At 36.6% G+C, this 21,850-nt stretch overlaps 1 protein-coding gene across 8 annotated transcripts in view; it reads right to left on the reverse strand.

Moving 5' to 3' along the window:
• Positions 1-6,289: 6,289 nt before the first annotated feature.
• The window catches only part of DGKH (diacylglycerol kinase eta), a 175,631-nt gene continuing 160,070 nt past the window's right edge, over positions 6,290-21,850 (reverse strand). For 2 of the 8 annotated variants that reach the window (XM_055089442.1, XM_024125946.3), the window contains 5 exons: positions 20,165-20,270; positions 19,056-19,148; positions 16,124-16,243; positions 14,844-14,952; positions 6,290-8,366 (listed from right to left, as the gene is read on the reverse strand). In XM_055089442.1, the coding sequence (XP_054945417.1) occupies positions 8,314-8,366; positions 14,844-14,952; positions 16,124-16,243; positions 19,056-19,148; positions 20,165-20,270 (481 nt within the window). In that variant the 3' untranslated portion in view covers positions 6,290-8,313. Of the gene's footprint in view, positions 8,367-12,900; positions 13,356-14,157; positions 14,335-14,843; positions 14,953-16,123; positions 16,244-19,055; positions 19,149-20,150; positions 20,271-21,850 lie in introns of those variants that run through there. The other 6 variants (XM_024125943.3, XR_003682539.2, XR_003682538.2 and 3 more) reach the window with 6 other exon arrangements.

Consider the following 21,850-nt stretch of genomic DNA (forward strand, 5'->3'; position numbering starts at 1 on the left):
AGTCTTAGCTAAAAAAAAAAAAAAAAAAAAAATATATATATATATATATATATAAAATTATTGTCTGGGGTGAGTGTAAAAAAATTAATTTACTCTAAATTTCTGAAGATTTTAGAAGTGAGTTTTTAGCCTATACTAAAATGAATAATATGAACCTGTAGTACACAGATGAACATACCCATAACCTTCTCTGGTGCTGATAGTACTAATGTAACTTCACTCATTTTTAAAATGAACAGAAAGGGATATTAATTTGGGCTTTTAATCTTCATGTGATGGGATCAAGTCTGGGAAGCTTTTCTATACATCTAAAACGATAGTGGGAAAGAAGTAGTAAATTTAAGTATAATTCACACTTACCTAGTTCCTTTTGTAAAAGAAAAATTAACAAGTACTTATAATTGATAATATTGTGTGCCATTTCTAATTAGGGAAACCAAGGCACCAAAACACCTAGCTCGTAGAAAGGACACAGTGAGCCAGTGCCAAAGTCAGTTGAGGAACCCAATAAACCTAAACCATATTCCCATCTCCAGAATCACAGAATTTAGCTATTTATAATATTGTAAATTTGAATACTTTTTTATTGTGTCAAATGAAAGGAAAATCCATCCTTGCTAACAAATTTCAAGGCTCTAAGCCTTGAAAGGTTCATGAAAATCAATCTCTTTACTCTGTATGCTCTGGTCTGACCCACATTTACCAGAGTTCTTCCTTGGGAAGTTGCTGAGTCCTTCGGACTAGTTCTCCCTACATCATTTACTAAGTTGAGAAAATACAGACATGTGCCTCATGTAATAAACACAAATGATCAGGTTATCCAAACTACCTGCTTAACTGACTTCCAAATTTCAACAGTAGAATGGGCTCCCTAAACTCACTGGTTATTTTGAAAAGATACAGATACAATACCAGACTTCACCAGTGTGACATTTTTTTGTTTTTTGTGGTTTTGTGCGCACCATACATCTCACACGTTTTGCATTTTTATAATATAAACTGAAAGATACATATGTTCAAACTCTTGATTTCCAAAACTTTCACAAATTACCAAGCTCCTTTTTCCTTTAATTTCCATATAATGTTTCTCATATATTTTCTTTTTTCCTGCCTTCAATAATTACTTGTGCAACAATAAAATTAATATAAAACTCTATGTCTTTTAAATTCTAGTAAATTAATTCTTAATCTTCTACTATAGTTCTTAAATAGTTTACAATTCATCTACTGCTTACACTGTAAAACAATAAAACAGTTGAATTTAGGGCTTATTAAAGTGATTTCTTTGGTATATGACACAGCCTCATGGTAAATCAGAACAGTTATTTTTCTTCCTTGAAAACGTGATTTTATTCTGTGTGGTATGTTGTGCTATTATGTTTAACATTTTTAGTTTTTTAAAAGTTGAATAGAGAATATTTTAAAACAGAAATAATTCAAAACTCAATTAAAATCCCATCGACTTAATTGACAGAAACAGACAAACACCATTATTCCTCATAGGTACTCTGACTAAAGCAGCCCAGAGTCAAATGCAAACCCTTTAAAAATATACACCCTGAAACCTAGAGCTGGAGGTATGTGAAATTTGGAGGGTTCAAGATTTTTAATGTTCATTCAAATGATATATTGGCAGTATAAACACTGAGATCTCTTTTACAACAAAAATGGAAAATTTACTACAGAAAAGCAGTCCTGACTTGAAGATAAAATATATATTGGCAAAATATAGCATGATGAATCCCTTGGTTACAGTAAATACTTAATATTGGTGATTTCATTTTTGGCTTTATGCCTTTTTCCATATTTATTTTAAACATGAAAATTTTCTTTCTTAACAAACTCCCTATTACTTTTCAGGTATCTACGATGGTAAAGAATCAGATTTTTACACGGAAAAAAACTGGGCATCTGTTTGACAGAAATGAGTACTTCAAGTACGTAAGTAAATCATTAACAGAGCTGTTACACTCTAAGCAACAGCAGTAACAAAGAAAAGATCTAGAATATGCATTTTGTATAAAGATTAAATTTCACAACATAATAAATAAATGCACTGATTTATACAACTTGTAAAAACCTTCTACTGATGATTATGAGTAATACTGTCTATTACTGACTTTGCTGATATCAGCACTGCCTCGCATAGAGATTCAAAGGTAAAATACTTGCCCCCAAAGCCACAAAATATACAAAACTGGTTTGTTATTAAATACTTTGTCTGCCAGAAGTCCTACAAACTAAAATACATCTTGGCAGTTTGAAACACCAGCGTGACCAGTTTTTTGGTATAAAAAGATAAGAAAAATTTTAATATGAAAATTAATAAAACCAGTAAAAGGAGAAACCTGTTGTATAAATAGACATTTTAATGTAAAACTGAGACTTTCATTTCACTTAAGAGGAAGAAAAAATTCGATACAACTTACTTGAATATTTGAAAATAATTATATTTTCCCAGCTCTAGATAAATATATTACTCCAATTTATTAGTCATCTTCAATATACAATATATAACTCACAAAACTGGGAATGTTACAACGCCAAAACCTTTCACAGGACTAGCTACCAGTTACCAGAACTGTAAGAAATCTTTAGCTACATATCAGCTTAATACTTAGAATATAGAAACAGATATGGCTAAGCAGTGGCAAACAATAGTGCAAACAGTAAGGACAACAAAATATATTTGTTTTCCTTTTTAGCTTGTATATCTAACTGCATTATCCTACTTCAGTGGCATTATCAACCGAGTATGAAACTTATGTTAATCCATTTAGAAAGTAACCCTATGTTCCTTTAGGTTTGATTAACTTGCTCTTGAAATGCAGTTCTATGAAATATCCAGACTATTCATGAATTCCTATACAATGAATAACTTGTAGCTAAAATGAAATATTTTATGTGGAGTTTTTATAACGTTTAAGTAGTGGCTTGGTTTCTATTTTTCCAACTAAAACTTGGAAGTGCATACAAATTAAGAGGGAGAGGATATAAATATATGTAAATAGAATCTTAATTACATAAAGGGAATTAACCTGTTCATCTATATTAGTAATATGGGGTTTTTCTTAAACATCGTTACTGAGTTTGAGGCAGCCTCCGTTACTCTGTTAAACTTCTTTTCCTGAAAATAACAGAAAGAAGTATACAAATAGGTACAGTCCAGCTGTCTTTTATCTCTCGGTTCTCTGTCACGATAAACCTTTACAGTTTTTTATTCTAAAGGAGATGTCTCTCAACAAAACTTGGAGGAAATAAAGAGGAAACAATAATAACAATAAAAATTAATGCTTTGTGTATTATAAAAATCAATGATCATTGTCTCTTTAAAGTTTTGCTTGTTTCTTTAGAAGGCATCCTATTGCAAAGGCAACATATGACCCAGCTGACACAGAGATTGCTATATAAGAGTCACTGGGGAGATGCCATAGCAGAGAGAAACAAGCCCCAGGCCCCATGGCACTTGGCGTGGGGCAGTGAAAGCAGAGGCATGGCAGTCAAGCTCTGGAAACTACTTGGGAAGCTATTCCATTGACCAATAATATTGAGGAATCTTCACTTCTTACTTACTTCAGCTGATTTAAAGAACTGTCACTTATATCATCAATCTCTAAACCCATTGTTTCATCCAACTTGCATTTGAAAAATGCGAGATAAGTTCATTTTGGAAGGAGGGAGCAGGAGAGATCCTAGATGTCAAGGTTGAAAGATGTAATGTTTTTACAGCTTAATGAAAAGCGGTATCTTTAAAGAATTCACATCTATACAACAGAAAAGTCCACTATGTTGTCAACCCAGTGGGAGATAATAGGTAATTTACTTTAGAAATGATGTAGAGACGTTTCCACTCTAATATTCTAAGTCATAGTTTGGCATGGGTATTTCCTTCCTCAATTCCTGTTACAAATAACTTCTATGGAGATTAAAGTAGTGGTCTCTTTGTTCATTAAAATTAGCTAAAGAATCTCTAGGCAATAATGTTTTGGTCAGTTATATCACTATGTAAAAATTAAGTAAAGGCTTACTGACCATATGTCACACTGGGACAGATCTTATTATAGAATTAAATAATTTGTATTTTGAGGGTCAAGAATATACTATTTTTCAGGCACTATTTTAAGGAATTATTAACTATCTGAAAATCAGGATAAGTTAGCATAATAAGAAAGCCAGATTTTAGTCTAGCAAAACATGCCTTCTTTTAGGGTCTTAATGACACATTCACTTTACTTGTAATCATTTTGGGTCTCTCTCTTTTTTTTTTTTTTTTTTTTTTTTTTTGCGCACCTAATGATTCATTTAATGTGTGTATGCTGCTATGTGTCCTCAAGCAGGAACTATGTCAGTAAGATAATCTACTGATAAAAGTGAAAAGTACAAGTTGTTGGAGATCAACCCGGTCTTTACTTATCTCAGTACATATTCTTCTGAAATGTTCCCTGTGACTTAAGTTGTGAACAAATGAGAATGTCACATGAGCAAATGCAGACTGTTAGTGACTTAGACATGGGGTGAGGGGCTGGAGAGAGGCCAGTTGTGTTGGCCAATCTCCTGTGTGCCACCTTATCTACCAAAATATAACCAAAATATATACTGGGTAGGTAGGGCTCATCTAGAACCTGGATTAGGAATAAGGATTGAGAAGAAAACTCAGCTGGGTGATGAATGAGTTTCAGCTCACTTCTGGGACTAGTTGGAGAAGGGATAGTTAACAGTGGGTTGGACAGCAAGCTATTCTGAGAACCTTCGAAGACCTCAGATCCCTCCTAGCTAGGAGAGCTAAAAACGCATCTAGGCCAGGGCTAATCACCCAACAAATCTTATTAAAAGGAAGGTTTTGACTCAACAGGGCTGGAATGGACTGAGATTCTGCATTTCTATAAGCTCCCAGGTGATATGGATGCTGCTGGTCCATAGACCACATTTTGAGTAGCAATGATGCAGAGCAGTGCTATCCAGTAGAATTTTTGCAGTGATGGAACTAGTCAACATCTGTATTGTCTACTATGGTTACTGAGTGATTGAAATGTTGCTAGTGCAACTGAGAAACTAAATTTCTAATTAAATTAACTTTAAACAGCCACATGGAGCTAGTGGCTACAAGGTAGGACAGCACAGATCTTAGACCTTCAGGGATCACCTCTTCTAAGCCAGAGCAATATATGTGATGGTCCTCAAATGATCTAATCCATCAATTCATTTAGATTAGTAAGTTTCCTTTGATAAAATGCAAACTGTAAAATCAGTTTCTTTAAATTGTTTTCTTCCTAACACTTGGCTAGATGACCCACAGTGGGTGCTAAGGTGGGGCAAGATAAAAGGAGTCAGTTTGTAGTGGGACAGTTGATGAGGAAAGGGTAGTACATGGCAGTGAGAATTTGAGCAACCATCTCTACTGGGCACGTGGAAAAATGGGAAGCCAGGAAGTAAGCAAGAAACTCAGAAAGTGAGGTGGAGGCACAGATGGAAGAGAAAAATTGAGTACTCTGACATTTTATTTAGGCCTGACCCTGTCCCTTTCTTGACAAGTAAGTTGTTCCTCAGGAAAACGAGCCGTGAAGGAAAATGAAAGGAAGTGGATGTTAGCTGTGATTCCCCTCCAGCCCTCCCAAATTATCTACATGCAGGAGAGTCTGGTGGGGAGGAAAGATGGCAATTACAGCTGGCAATCAGGCCCAGGCTTGAGCTTCTCACCTCAGCTTATGCATGGACCAAGGCACAGAGGCCCCACCTGCACTCCCCAGAGCTGGGATCAGGCCACGTGGAGAAGCTCTTCCTATCTTTGTTGTAACCCCATCTACCATGAGAAGCTGATTCCTCTGCGAGGCTGACAGTGGCCTCTGGAGGCTCTGAGGGCACCACCCTGGCAAACAGGCGTGAGTGATGTCCTTTGGGTCCTACATAGCTATGCACAGACAATGCATACAGTGAAAAATGCTCTTATTTAACCAAAAAGATCAAAATTGTCATTTTAAAGAATTTCCCTCATCCAAAAGCCAATTGCTGGAAAATTCTAGCTAAGGATTCTGTTAACCGAGGTTCAACATATGTAAGGGATGTTACTCAAGAGTGAAAAAGCAACATCAAATACAAAATCTAATCATTTACATCTTACTCTTAAATTCTGAACATGTGATAACTAGATAATCTTTCCTATTGGCAAAGGAGAATTTGGGGAGAGTGAAAATCGGTAATGATTTTTGCATTAATTCATTCTTTTCTCGGATTTCTTGCCTCCTTGTCTCCACCTTTCCTTTTTTTTTTTTTTTTTTTTTTTCGTGGACAGGGATCCACAATCTCAGCAGAGAGTTCTGAGAACCCGGTCTGCCTATTTTGATTTCACAGGTAAGTGCTTGAAAGAGCAGGATACTTTGCAGGGTGAGGGACTCTAAAAGGGACTGGAAAGGAAGACCTTTGATTTCACAGGTGTGGATAACATTAAAATTAAGTGAGTAGCTCTTTGCTCTTTTAAGCTACCTGATACAATTCGCTTTGGAAAATTTCCATTTATTCACAACTTAGGTAAAATATATAGTCAGACACACTTGGTCAGGAACCCATCAAGTTTCATTTATTTTTAAGATGCCCAAATTTTGTGATTTTTACTAGTAAATATTCAAGTTATAAATAAGGATAAGCATCAAATATTTAAACCCTTTTGATATAATTAAATTATATGTCAGACAATAGCTCATTTTAAATGTTTTCCCATCGATATTTCTCTTTAAGCATCTGGCAAATAAATGTCTAGAAAATATCAATGAGAGTATATTTCAGATTACATGCACACAAGTGCGAATGTACATATAAATGTATATGTGTATATATGTATATCTTTTGAGCACCTACCTAGAAGGCTACTTTATGAAAATTGTTACCACTGGGTCAGTACCCTGTTTACTTCTCTTATATAGAAGATTTTTAAACATTATAATTAATTTTTTGGTATATAATGTCTAAAGAAAATTTATTTAAGGACATTTTTGTGACTTTTTGATATGTATGCCTTTGGCTTTCAAAGATTTTGATCATTGTAATGTTGACTCCTCATGTGCTAGACTGAAGTATAGTGGTTTACAAAAAGGAAAATAATATCTACCTGATAGGATATAAGAATTAAGTGAGATAATAATAAATAATGGAAAGCCCTTAAGAAAAAATTTAAATCTCTTTTGTTGGGAAGTTTGTGTCAGGAGTCCCTTTAGCTAGTGGGTGAGTCTGGGTGACCAATCAGTGTACCAATCCCAGTTGAGACGTTGGGGAAATTCCTGGATGTCAACAGTCTGCTATATGATAGATGCAAACAGAGTATTAAATAATTACTTAATTGAAATGAAAAATTTAAAACAGAATGTAGGAATTTTGGTATGGAGAGCTATAATAAGTTTTGTTAGGCAACAGAACATATAATTTTATGAAAATATCCAGAGAATTTTCTTAATGTGCACACCTACTGTTTATGATAGGTTGGTATAAAATTGGCTTGCATAAGATATCTATCATTTGTTGATTAGGGCACGGACACATGTTCACAAATTCTTAGATATAGAATATTTATGCAAAATTCCCCATCAAAGAACAGAAAGGTGCCTTTAGCCAACCAAAAGGTACTTAGGTAGTAATAAATTAAATTCCATTAAAACTGACATTAAAGCTAAGTGTTACATATTAAATGTGACATGCAAGAAACAGAAAGACAATTCAGGCAGGAACATCGTGCATTAAGATTTGCAAATACTCATTCATAGTATTTGAGGGGTTTTAACCATATTCTTTGAGCACTGAGAGCTAGGAATCTGAGGTGATACCAATTCAAAACACCACTTAATTTACATCTTAGTCTTCTAGCCAGTGATTTTAAGTAAGAAGCCAATGCCTCCAATAATGAAACCCAAGAAGTTTCAGCTACATATTGTTATGTGGTTGCACGGTAAGAACATTCCATCTGACCAGGTTAAAGGAAAGTAAACATTGTGCAATTCCACCTTTTGGACAATGCAATTGTCTCAGATTCCTCTCACCTTTTTACTAATATGAGCATATTTGAATGTGTCAGGTTTGCACAATAAGACAATGGCTTTGTGGAATGTATTTTTTTGGCACAAAATATTTTCTAATACCTCAAATCAAAATTTTCACCCATATCGAGCCGTAGAGGTGCCTCAGTGGTGCTTACTTATCTAGGCAGAAAACTACAAGAACAGCCAATGGCTCCCAAGGACTTTGTATTAAGTAGCAATTACTTTCCTTCCAAGGAATAGCACCAATATGATTACACCTCAGACTGGGGGTGTGCTCCTTCCCAGCTCTTTAATTCCCTGGAGAATTCGCTTCATATGACCCACTTTCGGTATCCCCAGGTCCTAAAAATAAAAAAAAGGAAAAAAAGTAGAAAGAAAGAAAAAAGAAAGAGGAAGAAGTTTACTGACAAGAGAAAAACTGAGGATTAAATATTTAACTAGCTAATAACACAGCTAGCATTCAGCTCATTCATTTTAGTCTACATTCAATGATTAGGAAGTAAAAGTTAGAAAAGTAAGTTTATAAAACCAAAAAAACCCTGACATTAAAAAATTACCGACCAGTAAAAAAATCACATCGTACACAAACTCTTAAATGTAACATTCTCATAAGTTATACACAAGGGCAATTCTTTAAGAGTCAAAATTACTTCCTCTTTTTTCTTCTTCTTCTTTTTTTGTTTTAAAACACACAGGTCCTTTTGTGATCTCTGAAAGAAGTGACATGTGACACCAGGGTATCCACAATTAGTCTTAAAACAACTATACATTTCCTTGCTAAAATATTAAACTTTCAAGTGAGGCCTGATTCTCAAGGAAGACTCCAGTGCCCATGACCTAAATGTGGAATCCAAATGCATTTGAACTTGCATTTAGAGCCTCTGATTTGAGTGAAATATTAAATATTCCTTATACTTTGTAATGTATAAGTATAAACAATTACATAAACATTGGCATCTGTGTGTTGATGCTTTTCCTCAAAACACTTTTGACTCCTTCCCCTCAGAATTCTTGTTTCTTAAAGGACTATCTTCCTAAAAAAGAACCAAGAAGCCAATATTTAGTTTTCAGAAATGAATGGTGACTGTAGAGTGTGCAGCACAGAGCAGGAGCTTGGCAAACAAATACGTGTCGCAGTGATAAATGAGACCCATCCAAGATAGCCATAGTATTCGCTGCCTGAAAAACTAAGAGTTGGTGAAGGCCCCCCTATAGCTTCTTTAAGCGCAATGGGCATAATCAATTTGTGTGAAGTCAAATAACTTCTTCACAAAACAAAGAGTGTGAAATATTTGAAAATTAGGAAAAAGATGACTTTCAAAGCAGCCTAGAAAATATAAGGTACCACAAGATTATTTGTCTGAGAAGATACACACACACATGCGCGCGCTCTCTCTCCCCCATATACTTTATGATCTCCTTGAATTCTAAGGCAGCAATGCTACTGATGATTCTGAATCCTTCTGGAAAATACTCCTTCCACAGTCGGTGCTCTTTTTGAGCTTGAGATAATTTCAGGGTAACATTTTTACAATATTTAACTGACCCTGAAAAATATTTGCTCATATGATACCAGGTCATCCGCAGTTAGTCTTAAGGCAACTATACATTTCCTGAGTGTGTGCTAAAACAGCAAACTTAAAAGCAAGGCCAAACCCTACAGGAAGATAGAAATGTAGATGCATTTACAGAGGCATTTAGATTCTTTGATTTGAGTGGAATATTTTAATATTCTTTATACTTTGTGATAACATAGTTATCTGATTAAGAAATATATTTAATATTAAATATTTTATTTTAGGCCATGTGCACACTGTATTCTCAAGAATAAAAACTTCTTTGAGAGATGCAGACTCTACCCAGAATTATTATTTTGGTGTCTCGAGATGAATGTTTTCCCTAGAGTTGCACTAACTTCTTAGCTATATTTTCTTTAGTTTGAGTTCAATACATTCACATCTTCTAGGAGTCAGGCTGTGATAAAGTTATGCCATGATGTTTGTTATATATTTATTTTTATCATAGTCTTTAGTGTTGACTTTTTCTTTCTTTGGATGAATAGCTTTAACTTTGCAGAGGCACGTTTTGTAGATATTGTTATCCTTCTACGCACACATATACAACTTTCCAAATGGAGAAAACAAAAAAACAACCAAACAAAACCCCTGTGCCTTTACCATTTTCTTTGTTATCCCTCACTTTTTCCTACTGCCTTCTAGGAGGTAAAATAATGCAATCAGTTTATTTTTCTGTTAAAAGACATTAGCAATATTTTCCCTTTCCCACCTTTACACTGTCACATTGCTATCTCTAGTTGTTTTGATGATAAGGAAGTAACACCTGAGCCAAGATCTGGTCAGGAGTTAGCCAGGTGACGGGGAGGGGGAGAAGCATACCATAGGAGGGGACACCCTTAAGGTGAGAGAGGTCAGTATTTTTTTTTTTTTTTTTTTGGCGGTACGCGGGCCTCTCACTGTTGTGGCCTCTCCCGTTGCGGAGCACAGGCCCCGGACGCGCAGGCTCGGCGGCCATGGCTCACGGGCCCAGCCGCTCGGTGGCATGTGGGATCCTCCCAGACCAGGGCTCGAACCTGTGTCCCCTGCATCGGCAGGCAGACTCTCAACCACTGCGCCACCAGGGAAGCCCAAGGTCAGTATTTTTAAACAAATGAAATAGGGCCAGGGTGGAAGGGCATAGCCCAGCAAGGGCCAGTATTCCATAGCAGGTTGAATATATAGGCAGACCTTGTAGGCCTCCCATAGATGCGAGTCTTTATTCTAACTGAAATGGGAAGCCACTAAAAGGTTTTAAGCGGAAAAGTGATACACCTGATGTTAAAATGTCACTGTGCAATGTGGATAATGGACGAGAGAGGGCAAGAGAGGCAATGCGAGGACCAGTTAGGAAGCTACTGACCTTACACAGGCAAGAGGAAGGACTGTGGAAAGGAGAAAGAGAAATGTATGGAGACTGAAGTCAAACTATGTGATGGGTTTAATGAGTTAGGGGGGAAAGGATAAGGAAGAGGAAGGTGCTAAATATGACCTTGGGTTTCTCTAGCTCACATCCCTGAGCTGCTAAGATGTAGAGCACTGGCGAAGGGGCAGAATGGGAGTAGGACAGGAGAGTAGAAGTTTGGTGTGGACACGTTAAGATTGACATCCTGTGTGATGGCCAAGTAGCAAGTAGAGTTGGTGATATCATCCTAAAGTTTACAAATGAGGTCACAACCTTGTGAACCACTGATACATTCATAGACAGTATTCGAAGCAATGGGAATGGACCAGATTACCTAGGGAGTAGGTAACCCTTCACCAACATGAAGAGACTTTCCTCTGAAGGGTCTGCTCCCCCTTACAGCTATAACCACAGAGTACGAGGAGAGCTCGTTCTCTAGCTCGGTTTTGTTCCACTGAAGGCTCTTTCTGTAAAATTACTTTCCTTTCCCATTGCCCCACACCCTGTTTTAGAACCAAAAGAGTTAAAATGGATTATGTCAATAAAACTTCTAAAAGAAAAGTTTTAAGGGAAAGAATGTAATTTGCATAAAACAACAACAACAAAAGAGTCTCATGAAAAACTAAATAGAAATTTTACTCACGTAATTCTTAATCAGCAGCTCCTTTGTACTCTTATTTTTTTTCCAGCCAGGTCCTATCAGTCTAACTTTGACTTTTCTGTGAGAGCTTTGTTTTTTCATTCTGCAAATAACTGCTTCACTCACTGTGTGTGTATGTTTATATATGTTTGTATGTACATATATGTAACATATACATATCTATTTATATACACACACAGTCTTCTCCTTGAACATACGATTATTCATGGCAAATGGAATGCAAGCTTCTAGAGGGCAGATGCCAGCTAGAGAAGCTGGCATAATATATTAATCAGTAGCTATTCAATAAATATTGCTGCCTTCCAAGGATATCAGAAGCTACACAAATATGTTGCATGCAATGATCCTCTACATTTATTTTTTGGTGTATTCAAGTGTTGAAGTCAATTTTTACTTTATGAACTGTAACACTATATATTTTGCTATGTTCCAGATTTGGGACTCTCAACTAAGATAATTAGTTAATCTATTATTTTATTATTATTCTGGCTAAAAATGTTTAGGTATAAGTGGTGTCTACTTTTGATGTGCTAAAACTTTATGACTCTGCTTTATAAAAATCTATACTTTAGGTTACCCATGATGGGGTCAAACATCTCTACTAACGTATTTGTAGATAAAGGCACAACCGTTCATGAATTTATTAGGAATTTACTGTCTCATAATTCTACGCATTTTAGAACCTGGTCTACAGGAAAGGAATCAATCCAACAAATGTTGAAGGCTTTGTCACTTGCTTATGAATCAATCTTGGAATTTTTAAATGGCAGCGTGGGGTAAGAAAATATAACATTACAAAATCCTACTTCTAACCCTGGGACAGAATATACTTCTTTGGCCATTTCTATGGTTGAGTCTCCACCCAAAGAATAAAAGGGAATTGCTGCAGACCATGAATTAATACTTTTCATTCCCTGTCATAAAAGACAAATGGGCTTTGGGCTGCCTTCTAGCAAAAACAAGGCATAATTTTTACTTCATTTACTAAAGAAAATAATAAATTTATTTCTAAGAAGAATACAATTTTAATAATAAGTCGTGGAAAGGAAATTTGAATTTATTTGTCCAGTTGTTCATGTGACCTCTGAAAGCTCAATTATGAAACACAACCAAATCATAGGACTCTAAGTAGGCACTGCTGTAAGTCTCTCATCTAGTTCTATATATTAGAAAGGCTTCATTACTGGTATTTTGAATTAATTTTTAGTTGTTAACCTTTTATGAGATATTTTCAGCAACAAATATCGCCTTTCATGTTGATCCAAAAAAATGAGCTGATGGAAATATGATCCATTTGGAAATATTAGCACAGGAACAGCCATACCAATGGATGCAGAGAAAACTTACTAAGTTCATGCTAAGCTTTAGCTATAACAGTCAGACAATGATTTGACAGAAAAATACTGCTGACATTCTTGTTTCAAAAGCATACCAGGAACTCAGACCACAGGACAATGCATATTAGATTACTGCACGTTTGCATAACGTAAGCCAAGCTATAAGCACAGAACAGCACAGGAGAAAGGAGTCTGTTTTGCAAGAAAAAATTTTAAGAGCAGAAGAGTAGCACAAAGGAAATACCTTAAGATCTCGCCTTTCCAGATGCAAGAGTTCAGCCCCTCTGATGTCATGACGGATGAAGATTTCTTTGTACTCTCCCAAATTGAGCAGATCCAGCCAAGCAGCAACTTCCTCTGTGCCCCATTTCTGAACTACCAAAGTTAAGAGCAAAACCCCCTTAATTTCTACATGCTCAATGCATTACAAAGCACAGGTTGGCCAAAGAAGATGCGAAACAGAGTACAGCGGCAGTGCTAGCAAAGGGAAAGGTTCAAGGTATTGTCTCAACAAAACTACAATTCCACTTTTTCCCATGCAAGTTTCAGACTATCAATCAACACAAGGATCTGACTCTACAAAGACATTCACTGCTGTGCACCTGTGCCTTTCTCTTTAGCTCAATTTCCTCCTTAAAGCCATGCAAACTGCACAGTATGTATAAAAAATGTATTTCTCATGATTAGGATCAGTAGTACAAGGTCTAAATAAGCTCTGATGATTTCCTTAAGGACCATATATGAAACTTATTGTAGTTTAATTAGCTACAAATGCTAACTAAAATTTAAAATCTGACACGGTACAATTTTACACAGACTTCTGCTTCAGGTCTTGCTGACTTCAAGTACTGCCTTTATTGGTTTTGATGATTACCATTACTGATAATTATAGCAATAAATGTATTGTTAAATCAATTTAATGTCATCTAAAAACTGTCAACACTGCTTTCTAAGATTAGTTGGGTTGCTATTTTACAGTATGTACAATCACTCTTTTATACATTTTACCCAACATTGGTTAGCTTAATAAAAGTCTCCTTGTTTGCCACATTTGGTTTTAAAATGTCCTTCAATAGCTGCTTTAAGATTGTCAAAAATAAGGTTATATATCACTTTTCAAAATGAGATGGCTAACTCAGAAGAGTTATAAAATGATTTGATTATGAAAGGCACCTACCATCATATACACAGAACTTGAAGGTCTTTAGCAGTAGTACAGCATTAAATTTAATCTCTAAGGAAAGGTGGAAAGGGAACTTGAAAGAATACCCAAGAGAGAGTTTAATCTTTGCTTGAGAATACAAGTGTCACAGTGGACTGTCATTACTGAGGGGCTGAAATGGCATCGTAAGTCCTTAAAAGAGAAGGAAGAGAATATATAACTTGAGGTGGAAAATATATCTAGCAAGTTAAAGGAGTAAACGAAAGTTTCTACGTTCCATTTATCAAAATGATATAGATTTTGCACATTGAAGAAGGAAAACGAGTTACAAGCCTTGAATTATTGTTGAGCAAGACGAAGACCCATCTAACAGACATGCTGACATTCACCCAGCAAAGTAGAAGCAAATCAGCAACCACCTTGTAGACGTGTTTAACTTCATGACTACAGACTCCTACTCATATTTGGATTTCTTTTAGGTGTGATATGATTTTTTTATTATGGTCAAGTGAACATAAAATGAAATTCACCATTTTAACCATTTTATAGTGTACAATTCAGTGGCATTTAGTACATTCATAACATGGTGCAATAATCACCACTCTCTAGTCTCAGATCGCTTTCATCCCCTCAGCGATATCACCTCAATACGTTATTTTTTTCATAATGTGATACTTTCCCTTCCCGTGCGGATCACCTACCAGCCTGTGAACTTGTCTTCTGCTTCTGAACCTTTTCCTTTTTGAATTTGGGCACAATACGGAATACTGTGCTTCTGCTGTTTCTCTTGGTGCAGTCCATGGGGGGCTCCTGTTAGAGTCGAGCAAGAAGAGAATTTTCTCAGGATATTAAGAGAAGAAAAACCCACTCTGATAGCACAGATAACGTAGATGTAAGTTATCCACACAAAATATTGTTGAAGTGATAACTTCTTCCCCAAAAGTTCATGATGTTACGTACTCCTGAAAAGGTACTGATTCCCATAAGATGCCTTTGTTCACATAAAAGCTTTTTCTCGTTTGTTCAAGAAAAGTGCATTTGAACGTAGTCTCCCCTGACCTGTGGTTTCCCTTTCTGTGGTTTCTGTTCCCTGCGGTCAACCACAGTCTGAAAATATTACATGGAAAATTCCAGAAATAAACAATTCATAAATTTTAAGTTGTGCACTGTTCTGAGTAGTATGATGAAATCGTGAGCCATCCTGACCTATCCCGTGTGGGATGTGAATTATCCTTGTCCAGCGTATCCCATCTGTTGGTCACTTAGTAGCCATCTGAGTTACCAGATCAACTGTTGTGGTAGCACAGTGCTTGTGTTCCAGTCACACTTATTTTACTTAATAAGGGCCCCGAGGCACAAGAGTAGTGACGCTGGCAATTCAAACATGCCAAAGAGAAGCTGTAAAATTGCTTCCTTTAATGAAAAGCTGAATGTTCTCGACTTAATAAGGAAAGAGAAAAATCGTATGCTGAGCTTGCTAAGACCTACAGTGAGAACGAATCTTCTGTTTGTGAAATTGTGAAGAAGGAAAAAGAAATTCATGCTAGTTTTGCTGTTACATCTCAAACTGCAAAGGTTATAGCCACAGTGCATGAGAAGTGCTTAGCTGATATGGAAAAGGCATTACATTTGTACAAAGAGAGAGAGACCACATTCACATAACTTTTATTACAGTATATTGTTATAATTGTTCTATTTTATTATTCGTTATTGTTGTTCATCTCTTACTGTGCCTAATTTATAAATTAAACTTTATCTTAGATGTGTGTGTATAGGGAAAAACATAGTATATATAGGGTTCAGTACTATCTGAGGTTTCAGGTGTCCACTGGGGGTCTTGGAACGTACTTCCTGCAGATAAGGAGGACGACTATATTCAAAATGTATTTTCCCCTGAACAGCTCTTTTTCAAAGGATGCATTCAAATTCTACTGTCACAAAGCGTACACATTTAGAAAGAAACAGGACAAATTTTACATACCTCATCCTCATTTGGGTGTAAGATATAATAAAGCCAAGGGATCTCTGTTAATTTCTGTAGCTCCACCTCCACGGAATGCAAGGCATTGGATACCCGCTCTTCATGTGGAGATTCCAACTGCTATTGACCAGCAGATTAAAAACAAAATAAAACAAGCCTCAGTGACCAACCTCAAATAGAATAAATTATTTTACTGACACTGAACATCCTCATCTCTTATCAGACGAGGCTAGATTGTTGTTGGTTTGAATAAAAAAGAATATGGAAAAAAAGAACAAATTATTTTATACTGAGTTCCTTTAAGCACATCTGAATAGATTTATCCCTTACTGCCCAAAGATGATATAAGTAGCTAATGTGACTTTAATAATTTCACAGAGAAAAGTATTACTTATGGTGATGTTTCTTCTATGTAAATCCAACCCTCCTCCCTTCCTATCCATGCATCCATCCGGCCATTCTGCTGGCTTGCACTAGGGAGTGATCTCATTATTCTACTTCCTTGTGGCAAAAATCATTCTGATTTACATGGGTCACTGTGTGAACAAATAATAATATTTTAAATTGGTCAAAAATATGTCATATAATAAGAACTGCCTGGCACAAAAATCCTCTGGATAATTAAAATAACAGGTTCAAAAAAGACCCATGGATCTCAGAAAACTTTGTGACAAAAAGTTGTTGTACAAATCAGGGCAAAGCAAAAAGCTAAATGGCTTGTAACCTGGAAGAGGGCTAGCAAACTTTAAAGAGAATTTAACTGGTCACCTATTATCCACCCATTTGAAGCAGTTATTAAAAGTCACTTACAAATTCAGTAAATGAATAACGGCGAAACAAACACTGTTAGGTGCAGAACTGAAAGGGAGGTGACTGAATTCTAGTGCTGGCCTTTTTACTAACTATGCAACCAAGGGAAGATGAATTGATTTCAGGGGTCTTAGTTTCCTTCTCAGTAAATAGTAGAAAGTGACTATACACTTTCTAAGATCTCTTCCAGCTAATCAATACTTTTATAAACTACTTTAAAATTGTAGAGTACCTACATATAGGTTCACGGAATTTTAAGCTGAAAGTTCAGAGAGAATATTACTGTTATTTATTAGGGACATTGTTTTTTCCCCTCTGTTATTCAAGGGATCTAGCATTTCTAGAAGTTAATAAAATTATGGAGATTCTCCACCAGGTCAAATAAAATTTACCACTTTCTTTTAAGTCTAAGAATATATGTCTTACAAAATTGATAAAATGGTTATTGCATATTCATTCTACAAGAAAAACGAAGAATATAACTTAGTTGCTCTCAAACATGACTGACTATTTTGATATCAATATTGCCAAATATTAAAAAAAAATTCACTGGTATACCTTTCAAACCAAACATCCATATTTGACAATGACAGAAGAATTAAAAGTGGAGGGGAATCCTTATATATTAACATAATATAATTGATTAATATTAACCAAGTAACATTTAATGGGTACTTTCAGTGCAGAGAGCTAAAATACAGAATAAGTTATGCTTTTAGTTCTCGTCGATCAGAAATTATCTTAAATATATTTCAAATAACACACAAAAATACATGTCCTTCATCCAATAATTGGGACCAAGGTCACAGCTCACTGGCTTTCCTATAGGACTAATTTTAGAAGAGCAGCAAGAAGAATTCAGGTTAATAATAGAAGTGCCAAGAATAGCCAAGAAGATTTTCCCATTGGTTTTATCAGAAGAGATAGTCAATGTTTCTTCCTAAAAATTTCTCTTCATGACCATAGCAGAGGCAGCCACCTCTGGCCCCAAGGAAGTTGTACTTGAGTTTCCCTCGGAGGTGGGTAAAACCAATGGACTTCATGCAGCCTTTAAGCTTCTCTTCTCAGAGCAAAGGATGCTCTAAGGGTGACACATTTTACTCTGGACTCCAGTCAAGCAGATGTTCCAACCAATCACTTACAGTTGGCTAGGCTATGGAACACACCTCCCATTCTTCCACTGTGCCAGATACTATGACTTTTATTCTCACTTTTATTTAGATGTATAAATTTTCCCAAGAAAGAGATAAAATTACAGTAAAGAGAAAGGTTTTAAGATCCTCACCTATCAATTAATCAAAATTGTTACATGGAAGAAAACAATAGCTAATGTATCAGGCCTTCTACAGTTACAACAGCATGTGTGAATAACCTACAATAGAACACTAGGTGGCGAAAAGACCCAACGTGCCAGAACATTTCAAGGGTGAGGGAAGAAAGGCTGATTAGTAAAGGACTGTGGGCAAACCCGACAGAAAACCTGTGGATTCCTAGCACTTAGGCCTGAGGTCCATGGACTGTGGTCTGATTCAGACTTGGCTGCAACTAGATTTCCAGCACCAATCTTGAGTTAACCTACGAATAGGTCTAGTTCTTGAAATTTAGTTCTTAAAGCACCGAATCTAGAAAGCATCATCTAAGCAAATCTAGAAGATAACAATCATATTTCAAATGTTAATTCCGGGAACACAACTCATGACTTCCTCGACTTTTCTGCATTAATGGGTTAATGAGTCCCTAGGGAATGTCTACCACTCTCTGTAAAGCTCAAGATTCTCAAAGCTGACTGCGGGGAACATATGTATGCATATGGCTGATTCACTTTGGTGTACAACAGAAACTAACACAGTATTGTGAAGCAATTATACTCCAATAAGGATCTATTAAAAAAAACAAAAAAAACACGATGAGGGGAAATCTCTACTCCTGTTAGCCTAAAGTGTAACTCCCAGGTGTAGCCATAAATTTTCTTGAGGGCAAAAGCTAGGTAAAAAGGAAGCTCTAGGGATGGAGGCCAGAGGCTGCTTGTGCATTAGAATCTGATGAATGCATGCTCCCTAATGAAGGCAAGAACCATATATTTATCATCATTCTGATGTTATCCATCATTTCTTTTCCTTACCAAAGGAACCCTGCCAACTAGTAAAGACTCTGTTTCATTATATAGGGCCTTCACATTGATGGCTATTTCAGTGGCAGTGTCTCTCGTAAGACTCTAGGAAAAAAAAAACAACAAACAAACATCAAAGACAAGTAGTTCTGTATTAAATTGGGATTCAATCATCAGCGAGTACTTTACATTTTTCTCTTCCGATTTAAATTCACATCGCAAATATTTTTAAAAGTCTACCAAAATTCTATTGTAATTGCAAAATTTCACACTCACATTTGTTAGCATGATTACCTCTTCTAATTCTGTGAGCACAGAGCCAAAAGAATGCATTGACTATAGTGAATACACTCAGGACCACATCTCCTACACGCAAACATGTATATGCTGGCGACAACAGACACATATTCCCACAAGAATTAAGTCAAAGAAAATTATGTCTTAAAAGGGACATTATCTGATCATAATTAATTCTATCCATTGAGTTTCACTCTCCATAGTTCCAACCAGATTGATTTTTAGATTTTAATAATCTTGAGGACTAACACTTATTTGTATAATAACTTAGGTAAATCAATTGAATAATTGAAAGGGTAAAAATAATGTTACCAGTTTTCTCTATGCCATACATCACATTTCATCACATTTATATTCTAGCCACTCTATGATCAACTTCTACATTAGAAAATTCACTAAATTTACTGATTTAGTAAAACAAAATGGAGAATAATTTCAGTGGACAACTTCAAAAATGAATGAACAGCTCTAGTTAAATGCCTGATATCTAGGTTTGCCCTATATGAAGGCACAGGGGAGAAGGTAAAGAAGAGGAATGGTAGCCCTTAAAAACAGAAGGAGCACAAGGAAGATGGGAAGGTGACAAGTGATTGACAGTGAAATAGAAAAAAAGGAAGCAAATTGAAGAGCAGGAATGGAAACACAGCAGAAAAGGAAAAGAAAGAAAAACCTGGCCACAGGTGAATGATAAGCTTCTGGCTGAGACGCATATCGACTAATATTATGTTCTTTCAAAGGATGTGGCACATTTTGTAGTGGCACATCAAGCTATATGTGTAACACCAAAAAATCCGTGGAATGGGCATTTACCATTGGCTCCTCACCTCTGGGAAGCGTGGGTTGGCTTTGTTCAGTGCGTGGGAGCATGCGTTCACTGCGTGCGCCAGTTCTTGCTCCAAAAGACAGTGGATGGTGGCTGCATCACAAATCCTGAAAGCAAAAACGAGGCAAATGAACAGACAACTTCTCTGAGCACTGCTGAGTTTTCTGAAGTAGTAGAATAAAACAAGTTAAAAAAAAAAGGTCATGAAAGGAAATTTATTTGTTCAATACCTGCTCGATTATGAATGGCATGGGGTAGATTTACAAAATTCAAACTCTATAACCCTATTGCAACAAAAAATACTAACCCCAAATCTTTTTTTTTTTTTTTTTTATCGGTATGCGGGCCTCTCACTGTTGTGGCCTCTCCCGTTGCGGGGCACAGGCTCCGGACGCGCAGGCTCAGCGGCCATGGCTCACGGGCCCAGCCGCTCCGCGGCATGTGGGATCTTCCCGGACTGGGGCACGAACCCGTGTCCCCTGCATCGGCAGGCGGACTCTCAACCACTGCGCCACCAGGGAAGCCCCCCCAAATCTTTTATATAAAAAAAGTTAGACCTAGAATCAGAGATAAGCATATTGAGGTGTTATTTGGAAGAACAGGGCATAGTAACATTTCATTTCGCTGTATCACTGGAAAGTTGAGAGGGGTCCCAAATGTAGAGCATAGACACATCTTTTATTCACTGAAACTTCAACCAGGCACAAATACAACAGATTAGGGGAAAAACATGGTCACATATATCTTCTATATGCTAAGTGCTTTATATTCATTATCTAATTTAATATTCGCAACCTAAAAGGTAGCTGTGGTTACCTTGCTCCACTTTATAGATGAAGACATTGAGGCTCAGAAAGATTTAGTATGTGATACTAAATCACATACTAAATCACATACAGTGATAGAGCCAGGATTTGAATCTACGTCTATCCAACGCCAAAGCCTGTAGTGCCACTGTCCTTTCGAATATAAACCTTCAAGAACAGTTCTAGAATGACACGATTCTGGAGGCAATGAGGCCAAGAAGAAAAAGGAAGAGAGGGACTTCCAGGTGGTCCAATGGTAAAGAATCCGCCTCCCAGTGCAGGCGATGCGGGTTCGATCTCTGGTTGGGGAGCTAAGATCCCACATGCCATGGGGCAACTAAGCCCGCGTGCCACAACTACTGAGCTCGGGAGCCTCAACGAGAGAGCCCATGTGCTGCAAACTACAGAGCCCACGCGCCACAACTAGAGAGAGAAAAAAAAAACCTGCATGCCACAACTAGAGAGAAGCCTAAGCGCCACAATGAAGAGCCCGTGTGCTGCAACTAAGACCTGAGGCAGCCAAAAAAATAAAAAGGAGGAGTTCTACTGATTGCTAGAAAATGATGTAAGCTTTGCGGGTGACAAGAAGGTAAGACTATCCTAATCCTTTTGCTTCTAACATCTTCATGGAAAATGATCTTCAATCTGGAAAGGGAAGAACAAAAGAAGAGACAGAAGCCCCACATGGCTGAATCAAGAGTTTAATTCTTAAGGATCATACGTTGATATCAAAGGCACAAAGGAACTTGCAAATGTCACCTAAGCATCCTTACCAATAACCTTGAGAAATCATGAAGAAGAGGTTATTAATAAGAAGAACAGAGATGGATAAATGTTATTCTAATTTTCAAGGAAAAAGAAAGTTGTAAATCAACTTCAGA

This window comes from Physeter macrocephalus, chromosome 13 (genome assembly GCF_002837175.3).
Source record: "Physeter macrocephalus isolate SW-GA chromosome 13, ASM283717v5, whole genome shotgun sequence".
NCBI classification, from domain to species: Eukaryota; Metazoa; Chordata; class Mammalia; order Artiodactyla; family Physeteridae; genus Physeter; species Physeter macrocephalus.